Source organism: Elaeis guineensis, chromosome 7, assembly GCF_000442705.2.
Source record: "Elaeis guineensis isolate ETL-2024a chromosome 7, EG11, whole genome shotgun sequence".
Classification (NCBI taxonomy): Eukaryota; Viridiplantae; Streptophyta; class Magnoliopsida; order Arecales; family Arecaceae; genus Elaeis; species Elaeis guineensis.
The window spans coordinates 19,382,790-19,395,517 of NC_025999.2; the positions used below are offsets into that span (position 1 = coordinate 19,382,790).

The 12,728-nt window shown below is 36.5% G+C and overlaps 1 protein-coding gene across 1 annotated transcript; it reads right to left on the minus strand.

Annotated features, from left to right (window-relative positions):
• Positions 1-4,179: 4,179 nt before the first annotated feature.
• Positions 4,180-12,728, minus strand: LOC105060432 (cyclin-P3-1). The gene is made up of 3 exons (XM_010944124.4): positions 12,343-12,728; positions 10,737-11,157; positions 4,180-4,533 (listed from the first exon to the last, which is right to left on the minus strand). Exons 2-3 carry the CDS (start codon positions 11,135-11,137, stop codon positions 4,266-4,268), a joined length of 669 nt encoding a protein of 222 aa, XP_010942426.1. The 5' UTR covers positions 11,138-11,157; positions 12,343-12,728; the 3' UTR covers positions 4,180-4,265.

Genomic DNA, 12,728 nt, shown 5'->3' on the forward strand with positions numbered 1-12,728 from the left:
GGTCAGTATAGTGACAGGAGGCAAAAATCAAATGGAAGAAAGGGAGGAGTCCTCTTCCAGGCTCCTTTTTAGTCTGGGGATTGGGTAGGTCCAAATGTGAGGCTGGGCCACATGGGACTATTGCCTGATCCAACTCCTAAATGAGTCAAAATGGATGTCTGAAGGGGTGCTTGGTTCGAGAATGAAATCAGAATGGAAATCGGAATAGATTGGAATGGAAATCAGAATGACCAAATCCTCCAAAATATTTGATTCATGACTAGAATTAGAATCAAAAATGGAATCAGAATAAAAATTTAAATCTATAGGGAAGAGTAGGATTTGAGTTTTAAATAAATTGAGTCATTCCTATTTCATCTCGAAATTGGAATCAGAATAGGACTTTCTCCAACAAAATGGCTGAAATGAAAATCACCCATTTCAATTTTCATTCCAGATCTTAATTCCTCCCACCAAGCACACCCAATGGATTAAATGGTCCAAAAGTCTAAAAGTGAACCCAATCCTTTTAATAAACAAATTTAGGAGGGTTGACATATTTACAACCCAAACACAATTATGCCATAAATAACCTGCACAGAGCAGAACGGGTTGCCTGATGGATTATAAATTGTGAACCCTAAAATTCATCAGCATATCATAGCAAACACATCACTCCATTTTTTCCCTCCTCCTTGGGTATCGCAATTATACATCACTATATGGAAGTGGTTTGGCTCCATTGGCCAGACCAGTGAGTGTTGCAGTTCTTAGGGCCAGATATATCGATTAGCCTGCCTCGAGATTGACACCACTGGTCTTAAGATGCATGTGCATCAAATATGGGCAACGTGCATCACAAAATGTGCAGCATGCATCCACATCCATGCCCAGTTAAAGCTTAGTATTTATCTGTCACGCCTCCGATCCGAAATCGCGAGCTGAAGATCGTGGCAACCACCGCATACTCATAGGAAACTCTCTCTATAAGCATATAAGGCATCTTATCATGCTACCTTAAAACAACAGCAGAATAATTAGTCAATAATTTAAATTCAAAATATAACAATCTAAATTTTAATTTTAATATCTTAATAAATTTAACAATATTCAATATACCTTACATCAAATTCAATAAGACTTTCAGTCTAAAATAAATGTATGGAGGTTTTGCTTCTCATCACTCTTCCATTCATATCTTGTATCATCTTAATTCCTTAATATCTGTAAAAATAGTAAAATAGGAGGTAATCAACTAGATAGCCCAATAAGCAATGATCACTTTCAACAGATTTCATCAGGCATTAAAGTAAATAATTATTTATAAAAAATAAGCATATAGAGTTCATCAATTTGAAATCAATTTTGATTATGCAATATAGTTCATTCCAAATTTATTTTTTTTTAAATTCGAGTTTCTTTCAAAATTTTAATTTCTTTCATTCTTAAGTTTTTTTTATCAACCATGAGCTATGACTACATTTTTTCTGTGACAGGATCATAATACCACGTATCATCTTGCGGTAAGCTACGAATCATCTGGTAGTAAAGTCTTTTGAAACCGCTGGTCTCGCAAGCGGTTTGTCACTGATCTCGCTGAGGACATGTCACTGGTCTCGCTGGCGATAAAAACTCTCAGGATAAATCAATTGCTAACGTATATGTCCCCATTGATGGGGTCCTTTATATAGTCAGGTTGTCAATTTATATTATTCTTATATCAAAATTCTTTATAAGTCATATCTCTTTTTCTAATTTGATGAAAAAATATATAATTATGTGATATCGAAATCAATCAATATAATGCATAACGAAAGCAATATGTTCAATCATGCTTCATCATAACATATCAAAATAAGATATTTTTCATAACAAAATATTATTCATCCAATTCATGTATCATTTCACAAATCATGCCAGAAAAATATATTATAATTTATCGATAAATCTAAAAAAAAATGAAACATTACTTACCTCATACGTATTCCAACAAATCCACATAATTTTATAAATTTTCTTCCAAAAATTTTGTTTGTAAATCATATCGTGATATCTCATGATCAAATATCCACAATCCTATACAGGATCAATTTCAATAATTAGAAAGGACCGAAACAATTAAGAAAAATAGAATTGATGGACACTCGTATCCTATCATCCAGATTGGTCCGATTATCTAATTTCATCTAATCAAAATCTAATTAGGATATAAATGATCCAAAGTTTGACTATCAGATCAAATCGGATTCGAAGTGATAAGACCGAGGTTCCTTCATTGGGTTCATGAATCAAATGGAGAGAGAAAATCAAAGGAGAGAGAATTCATGAGATACAATCCAAATTAATCATGTGCCACAGTCCAACATCTCGATGGGTGTGATCAAAATGATCTAATCGAAGTCATGGTTAAATCAGAATCATAGATAATCAAATTGAGAAATATCAAATCTGATCAAGATGAGTGTCAATACGTTGTCCGACAATCATGGATCAGGATTCTTCATCAGATCAGAAATATTAAAAGAAATTTTTCATTGATAAATCTTTTTTAGAGAGAGAAATCGATCAAGAGAGAGAAATAGTTTTAGAGAGAGAAAATTTTAGGGAGAAAAAATTTATCTTGGACTTTTCAGACGATATGATTCAACAAATTCAACAAATTCAATCGATCAGATCAAATCATGCTGAAATTATCGTGTGGATAATTCAATAAAATCTTGAGAAATAGAATCTTAAAAAATATTAGGTCTGATCAAGGTGGATGCCGGTATACTGTCCGACGATCACAAATCAAAATTCGTTATTAGAATCAATTTCAATTCATCATCATTCTTCTCAAAATTTTAAAATTTTAGGAGAGAGAAATAATCTAGAGAGAGAAAATAGAGAGAGAAAGTAGAGAGAGATTAGAGAAAAAAGAAAAGAGGAAGAGAGAAAAGAGAGAGTCTATTTATTATTTTTCTATTATTTTTTTTTCTTTTTCTTTTTTTTTTCTTTTTCTTCCTTCTTCCCCTGGCCTCCTTTGGGCGAAACAGGGACCGTGCGGTCCCCTCCTTTGGTCGGCCGATCAGCGATGCGATCGATACGACGGTGATCGATGGAGGAAAGACGACGATGGGATGGCTCGAAAGAAGTTAATCTGGCGGTCGGCGGTGACCACTGGCATCGAAAAACTGAGAAGAACAACAAAAAAACAGGAATTTCTTCCGCAACAAAATCCGACGACCGGAGTCACCGACGATCGTGCACATAGGCACGGGAGGGAAAGAGGATAAGAAAAGAAGAGAAACCAAAGCTTACCTCGAGCTCCGACGACGTCTCCAACAAGAAATCAAGGCGAGCACGGTGACAGGCTTCCGCGAGAATTTTCCGACGATTCCCATCGCCCGGGGATTCTCAGGTGGAGAAAGGGAGAAGAGTCTCCCCTTTAAATAGAGTCAGAGGGAAGGAGTTTGACTCCTCCCCGGCAAAATTTTTCGACTCCGATTAAGAGTCGATCGGGAGAAGAAGACTCGCTACGGGAGTCTTCCTTTTTTTTCTTTTTTTTTTTTTGTTGGGCTTTTGTGGGCTGGATAATTGGGCCGGGTCATAACATTATCACTGACCAGCATCCTTGAAATAGAATTCCATTTTTATTCTCAAAAAGTATTTCTATACTTTCACCTACATTCTTGAGAAAGAGAAGAACTAAAAGATCATGATTATGGAAATTTAAGACACTTGGGCTTCATGACACTTGTGATTCATTTTCAAGTCTGAGTATGCTGTTGCCAATCCCACTAAGCCTGTGATGATGAAACCATTTGAGTTTACGATGTCTGATGAAGAGATCTACATCTAGAAAGAATAGTTGAGGATCTTTACATTACAGAGCTCTCTTCGGTGGTAATGGATATGAAGTTGGAACATAATGCTCTGGTTCCTGCACAGGATATATGGATTTTCTGCTTGTCCCTGATCTGATGTTTCTTTTCATTGACCTGTCTTGGCCTTTATCTTTGCTTCATGACTCCTTATCATTTATGATATTGCTAAGTTACACAATGATATTATGCGAACTTGAATAGTTTCCAGCTTTTAGCTTGTGTTGCTGGTTAGCCATGCACAATTTTCTATTAATTTTCAATCCAGCATCCAAGATTCCATGTGCAAAAGAACATACAGCAATTGTGTTGGAAACCAGGCTTGGTAAAGATGATGGAAACATCAACAGAACAAGAGGCAATTGTCATTCACAAGAAAGTACTTAAATGTTGCAAGGCACATACAGGAAACTATAGAAACCTTTAGACAGCTCCACAGTTGTACCTTGGGACTGCTGGTTGGCATTTCGAATCTTCTTTAGTAGTCCAGTCTTTTAGCCTGCAGACCTGAATTGGCCGCTCTACACTGCATTCTGTGGCTTGTTTTTTCAATTGTAAACAGTAACTTCCAAATGTCTCCAAATTCACTTGAAGTCTAAAATCTAAGTTAAATAAGAAATTTAGCTCCAATCTGTTCATCTCTACAGTACTGACTCCCCCTACCTTGGCATAATATGCATTGTTGAAAAATCTGCAGTCAGAAAGATAACGAAGTGTCACTTGCAAAGGACTAAGAAGAGATCAAAAAGAGAGAGATCAATTGCAACAGAAAATGTATCTGGAATTGATCATCTCCGTTCAATGAATAGGAAGTGTAATTGATACTTCACATTGTAAGACAACCAAACGCAAAATATGTAATAAGAAGAAAGGCTAACTGCTTTGCAAAGATATGTACTACGGTTTGCTATTCATATAATAGTAGCTTTTGCTTAATTAACCTAGTTTGTGAGAACATGTACCCAGGTTGAGTTTAGCTTAAGCTTTTGCTCAACCATGTGCCCTCGCAAACAAGTAAATAAAATAGAACAAAGGAACTCGAAAAGATAGGAATTACAAACATCATGCTGACAGATAAGCAACAGTTGGTACAAGACATGTTCTCCTAGTACATTCCATGGTGTAATAGAGAAGTAGCTTTAGAGTGACTAGCAATTGTACTCTATGACACTACTGCTGCCAAGGTAGAGTCCAATAATGCATAGACAGCACCTGGCTTAATACATGCTACCCAGCAAAATGGTGCTGTGTATGCCATGAACAACAATAAACATCACATTTCTCATTTCCCATACGAGTAAGGGGATTGAGATAATACTGACATTGATCCTTCGAGGTCAATGAGGCTTACTCTGACAAAGCTGCTCCAAATTGCAGATACAAGAGAAACTAGAGTAGCTTAAAGTTGGGCATCCCTGTTGATGGTGTCCATGAGTATTTGGATTATGACACATGCAAGATAAGACATTAATATTACCCTTGATTACTTTCCAAGAACTTTTTTCCTCACTTCATTCGAACTGATTCATCAACAAAAATTCTTCCATTTTTCATATTGTGTGTTAGAAAAGATGAGTTAACCTTATCTATCTCTTTCCTATTGTAATGATCATCTAATGTTGGAAGTACCAGCTGGCTTGCTATTAGCAACTGTTGGTGGAGAAAAACAAGAAAAAGAAGGAAAAAAAAATCTAAAGATCTTGAAATAACATTGAGCATGCGAGAATGGAGCTTTTCTCTTGTCTATAATTTTGCTTCAACTGCATAATTAACATCTTCATGAATTGTGTAACCAGTACCAATGTTGGTATAGGTAGAAAAATAAAATTCTAAAAGATATCACTAGGTGAATCTAGCTGCTCAGCTCTGAACACTGACATAGCCTGAGAATCCATATATCTATCTAGCTATCTCTATCTCTCTATTCCAAAAGAAAAAAAAAAAAAAAAAGAAATCACCCTCAAGATTTCAATTACCACTCCTGTTCCCAGAAACCTCAACACCTCTCTTTAATCCCCCTCAAGTGCTTCAAACACTCCTCTAACCTCCACTTCTTTTGTGCAGCTCTTGACACTAAGCAACCTGCCCGTTCAACCCTCAATCCCCAATACTACCCTATTATGCTCCCTCTCAATTCTCATCCCACCCCTCTGTCCCTCTCAAATCCTTAACTCCATTCCTCGATCCCCCACTTCCACCTTGGATAATTGAAGTCTAACTTCACTGTAGCTCTATGAGATTCATTGGATTGTTAGATCAACTATCCAATTGCAGATGCGCACTTGAATGGAATTATAGTGGCTTATTGGATCATTGAGCCGGATTAGGTCAATGATTTCAGGTAACAGATCAAATGCAGATCACCTCTTAATTCTGACCTAGTCAAAATCCGATCAATTTTCAGGCTTATTTGTGGGAATTAAGGCCTCAATTTCTTTCTAATAGCCCAAGATCCTAAGTGGATAGGCCCAAGGCATAGTAGTCTAAACAGATTAATCCAAATTAAGGATCAAGAGCCATTATCTCCAGGCTTCCTGCCCAACACAGCCAAGTCGATTGACACTATAAGGAACAGTGGTATAAGACATTAATTCAAATCAAAGATTAAGAGCCACCATCTCTAACATACCTGTCCAGATTGACCTCTTCCTCCCATTACAATCTCTACAACTAAGTATTTCCCTATTCTCTCTCCTCTATTCTAGAAACTTTCGTTCATTTGGGCAAATAAAAGATGCAAATTAGTTTGACCTTGCTTCCTGTAATAAAAAATTTGAAGGGGGGCCTGCTGTGAGCTTCGAATTTTGTGAGATCAGTGTAAAAAACAATATCTGTATTTAGGAGGCAATAATAGTTCTAGGACAATCATATATTGATAATAAAAACTTGATGTAAAAAAGAAAAATCTGAATTTTTGGTGAGTTATTTTGCAAAATCCGCAAAAAAAAGGAACTCCTAGGATCCAAAGGGCTGAATCACGTGTTTTCCCACTATTGTAAGGCACTCTAGGACATATATGCAACAATGATGGAAAGCACACAAAGAAATCCAGAATTCAAGTGTTTTCGATGCAAGAATAAGATGAAAGAATGTTATTCCTTGTTGTTTCTTTCCATTTGAAAAACAACCCAGATATTTCTTCGGGATGTGTATGAGTTTTGAAGAAAAATAAGAGAGGAGGAAAAGAAACTACCCAGTAGTTTCTTCTCTACTCCCAACTATTCCCTAACATTTAAATTTCTTAGGTGATCTTGATTGGGCTAGCCCATCATGGGTGGCCCAACCAGATCCAAAACACAACAGATACACATATCTCAAGCCAGTTTTGTATTACGTGGTATTATTTTTTGTTTGAATCACATATATCATATTGTATATCCATTTTAAATAATTTATGTTAAATGTTCTTACTCTTTCATATCTCCTCTAACACCATGTCAAGGTTTATATAATGTCAGCATATGGCACCTGATCAATTGCTTGGAGGAATATTTTTACGGTATAAGCAACATTACAAATTAAAGGTCACTTATTGGAAGGAAGCATGGATCTGTGATGCCCCATAACTCGATTCATGGATTCAAAATTACATGCAAGTAAATTGTAGCAAGGTTTGCCACACCAGTCGGTGCCGATGCATACCGACCATATTGTACCATCCCAATATGCAGTATGGGGGACATACCGACACTCGATATGCCAAACCGCCCCTCATTCTGGCATATCAATACTGTAATAGGATGGTACTAGGCGAACCTTGAATTATAGTCTTACGCCAAACAAGTTTGTCAATCAAGTCATTAGAAAGAGTCTAAAGCCACGATAATATGATTTTGAAGTTTGGAGAAACCTATGATGTGAGAACAAGGATTGTGAATTAGAGTCTAAATATAAGAAAAAGAATAAAATCAGAAAGCACAAGTTAACAATGTATGATCATGATCATCCAAGCAGTTGCTAAATGAAATGGTTCAACAATAGAAAGGACAAAAATAAACATTGGATAAGGATTTGATTTGATGTGGTCACACCTTTATGACACATGTGGAACAGTGGGATACAATATGGCTACAATATGAAAACAAATAATGTTATATATATAAACATCATCCATACATCATATAGCATAAGCATCTACAAATTCCATCACTTAGTCATCAATTAAATCCATAGACCAGAACCCATACTCCATACAATAATATCAACATTACAAACTCTAAGGTTAAACATTCATCATGAAAAGGATAATACTCAGCCAAGGAAAGAAAAATTTAAAACTTAAAACACTACACTTATCCAAAAGATATGGGGAAGTATCTTAGGTGTATCCAGGCTGTATTCAGAGATTTTTCTGATTTGAAAAATAAAGTATGTTGGTATGTAAAACATATCCTTGAAGTATCTAATAAATTTTGGAATCCAATACAGGCATTTTATGCAACTTGAAGTATTCATGCTTCCTAGATGACTCTAAGAAAAGAACGGGATAACAACTGAATCGATGTGTTCATGCACAGCTCCACCGAAGGTTGATATAGGCTCATTCATGCTGGTTTGACTACAAAATGAGTCAAGCTCAAGCCATGTGTTAAATCACAAGTTACAAGAAACCAAGCTTGAATAATTCCTAGCATGCATTAATATGTCAGAGTTTCCTTTTGGCTCAAGAACATCTCAAGTGGTTCCCAAGCCAAAGCAAGAACATTCAAAGTCATGTTCATCTTGGGCATGAACCAAGTGTTTCCCTCTGATATGGCCAGGTCAAGTCTGAACAAACCGTAAACTCATAGTTCTGTCTTTCAGCCCTAAAGAAAGTTGATAAAAAAATTAAGCTGATTTCTATAATTGGCCACAAACCTAGCATCAACTCTTCTATGAATTGGATTTAAAGTCCTAGAAAATACAATGAATGAAGAAAAATGGGTCAGCTTAAAACATAGAAGGAAAGATGGAGGGATGGGAGTGGTGCATTTAAGAAATAAGATAATTAACTATATAGTCTAATACTTGGTTTTCAAGTCTGCCTCTACAAAATGAATTCCTTCAGCAGAGCATCTTCTTTGCTCTAAATTCAATTGCACAAGCGATGAAAGTGAAATCAGATAACTGTTTCCAGTTGGAAATGAATTAGAGAATGATATGATGAAGCAGTTCCATAGCATTTTTGAATCACTAAGACTAGGTTCTAACCACTCAAAGACCAACCACAGGTGTATTACTTTTAAGGACTCTCTCTAACACAATTCTGTTGGGCTTTTATCCTTTTCTCAAGCTAATATAATTTGGAAAAATTGGATTAAAAGTGATATAGAGAAATTTGATTTAGTTATCTAAATAGTGAGTGTCTTTTTGCAGTACAAATATGAAGCTCTCAAAAATTTTTAGAAATTGCATGGCAGAGAGAAGTTCAAGAGAAATTCCATAATGAATTGGGCATCCTAGGTATAAGTTTCTAGCTAGCAGGAATTTGGTTGCATAACAAAATCCTAGATTGGACCATCTACAGTTTGTTTTAAGATAAAGAAGACAAGTATAAGAAATGATAACAGAGTCTTTTGGGTTTAGACTTTGTTTTGTAATTATTAGATTAGAAGGGAAAGGAAAGAGAAAGAGATTGAGGACATCCACCGGGATGGCTGTTGGGATGGGACGAGACGGTGGGGCATCTTGTTCCATGGAGATACACACGAATGCACACGCACGCACACACATACACACATGTATGCCCGATGGGTTTACCATTTTCTAATGGGACAGGTTTGGGGATTTTGGATAACTTTGTAATCGGGTTTGGGATGGGTTCAGGTAGTAAGATTTTAGATGGGTTTGAAGGGGGATAGGGTAAATTTTGCGGGTAACCTACCCGTTGCCATTCTTATTCCATGCTCATGCTGTCTCAAAGCTAATGGTGGTTGTACTGTTAGAGCATTAGAAGAGTAGCTGATCATGGCAATAGAGGGTGCAGAACATGTATTTCATTTCAACTTGTTTCTGTAAGGTGTGAAATAGTATGCAGGCAGATGCTGAGGCCATTGTAGACTAAACTAAGTTATTGCATGTGGTAGCAAATGCACTAGGAATGCATTGAAAGCCACATGAAGTTTATCGCACAAAAGCAAATCTCCCATGAATAGCACAACTAGGATGAGAAGAACAGGTCACTTTATGTTCTCTTTTTAACAAAAGTTGCATGTTTATAATGCAGCAACAGACTGAGCAAATGGTTAAAACAAACCCGGCTAAAACAGTTTTCTAGCTTTTACAATACATAAAAGAGCTGCTAGATATGCCTATAATTCTAATAGAGCTAGTAGTATTAAGATGTGAATCCTAGTCCCGTTGTTTTTTGGTTTTGTTGGGAAATATCAGGTTTGAGTTCTGTAACATTCCATGAAATACAGAATACCTTACTCCTAAACTGGGGTTTTTGGTTTCGTTTTCCAGCTAATGGGCAGCAACCAATAACTATAATAACAGATTACTCAAAATTAAACCCTCATTGTTCCATGAATTCTCTCTATACCAAGTCAAGAACTCATTATAAAGAACAGGTAAAACAACAGAGTTTATGATACAAACAAGCTCATTTCTATAAAATGAGTATATAGAAGAGCTTTGCCAGCAAAAGAAACATGTTGGTAAGAGGTAAATGTTGTATATCAATGTCAAAAAAGAAAATGATAGAAAACAATCATCCCTTGTTACATGCAGAAATAACTTGGAGATATTTATAATGAAAATCATAATCTAGGAGTGAGATTAAATTTATTTTAAAAATGCATACTATTTGTATGGGGACTAAGTTGTATAATATGGACAAACACCAAATGCAGTCTCCCTAGGGACTCAAAATAAATTTTCAAGTACAAAAGACAGATTACATCCAACACTTACGCATCATCAATGAATTTTGCTGCTACCACAATACTTGTAATCAGCAAGCGATGAACATTGAGAGAAGTCAGATGAATGTCTGGTTGGTGAAGAAATCTATCAATGTATATGTGTGCAAGGACAAAGCAGGATGGGCTGCACTTTGAATACTTGAAGATGCGCTCCAGATACTTCTGTATGCTGATGTTTGGGGCTCTCAAACCATGAAAAACAGTGACAGCATTTTTAATTTTATTTGAATCTAGTAACATTTCATTCTTCTGAACAACTCTCTCGAGAAGTGATGACAGAAGAGACAATATCCTTGGAAATTCAGATTTTCTTCTGCCTGATGTCTTCAGACCCAGTGATAGGTAGATCTCCCAGTGTACAGTCTCCAGCTCAGGTGCCAATGACCCCATATTAAATCAGCAGTCATTCCCTGAACAAGTAGATCATTGGGAGAGTGTGTGACTTAACATGACAATACTTACAAACACCAGAATGAAAAGCGCTGATAATAACAATCTACTTCCAGGAATTTTAGCCCTCATATATAACAGCAAATATGGAAAGTGAACATTACTTACAAGAATTATCGATATTAATAACTATAAGCACCAAAAATGTATGCATAAGCATGAAATTTAGCATACAAACAAATGGCAAGCTAATTACATATGGAGCCCTAGCATAAACTTTCTCTCTCTGCATTTGCTATAAATCATTTATGAAGGTCTGGTGGCGAAGCATAACTGCCATAAAAATAAGAGCACTCAAAATATGACTTGAAGAAGAGCTCCCTGTTGTGCCCAATCAAATTAGACCCTGACAATCTGTACAAAAAAGCAATTTGATATATTCTGTACAATTCTTTAATTGCAGCTATGTAAGTCTTCCAGCATCAAAGCAGAGCAGACTAGAATCCAGGTTCATTAAAAGCAAACTTCACCTCGAGGGACCTCAGCTTAGACAATGAGAGAAACCATGCAGCTTCTCCAAGAAAAACTACATCATCTCAAAGATAACATATGGGCATTTGTATCTTTCATGGATATAAAAGATCTTTTTCCATCTCTCATGATTAAGAAGTGACATAATTGGACAGCCTCCATTTTATCTTCCCTCAGAATGGAAGTAACTTTGAACACTATAACACATGGCAAGACAGATTTATGTATGGATAACAAACAAAAAATCAGATCTGAAAGAGATTTCAACTAAACATTACCCAAAGCTCTCTCCATTGAGTCATTGCAAGAAATTAAGACATCATTGCTATCCTTTTCCATGAAAATTGCTTGAGAGATCCAACATCATCATCAAGCAACCGAGATACAGTGAGAGACAAGTCAATTGACTCATTCCCCATATCAAGAGCCAACAAAATAGCCAAATGAGATAAAGCTGGACATAAAATGACTTGCATCAATAAGAAAATGCGGCACTATCATACAATCATACATCTGAGTCACAAACAGCTAAGAGCAATAACTAAGAGCCATACAAGCGAAGCAAAAGGAAAGCCAAGCCACATAACTTCCATTTCTTCCAAATTGGAACAAGCAACAAGAAGATGAGACCATTTCCCCTCAGACAATGAAAACAAAAGGATAAAATTGCTTACAGCTTAGACATCCTGAGAAACTTTTCTTTCCTCCGCCCTCCACTAAATGAAATGTCTGGCGTGGGCCTCAAAGAAGATGTCTTAGCCCTGCCTCCTGCCACCATCCCTTTCTTCCGGCATTACTAGTGACACAAGTAGCAGCAGTAACACGAGGCCACCTTTTGGAGCCGTATCTTGATGCTTCTTTTTTCCAGTACCAGAGAAGGTAAAAAGAAAGCTTATCTCAGTGTCCTTAATTTCAAGAGCAAGGCAAAAAGAATGGAGAGAGGAGAAAGAACTAAAAGAAAAGGAAAGAGAGGGGACCCTCCCCCTTTCCTTCTACTCTCTATTTCTTGTGACCACCTTCCTCTCCTCCACATGGAGAGGATGAGTTTTTTGCTTTTTCG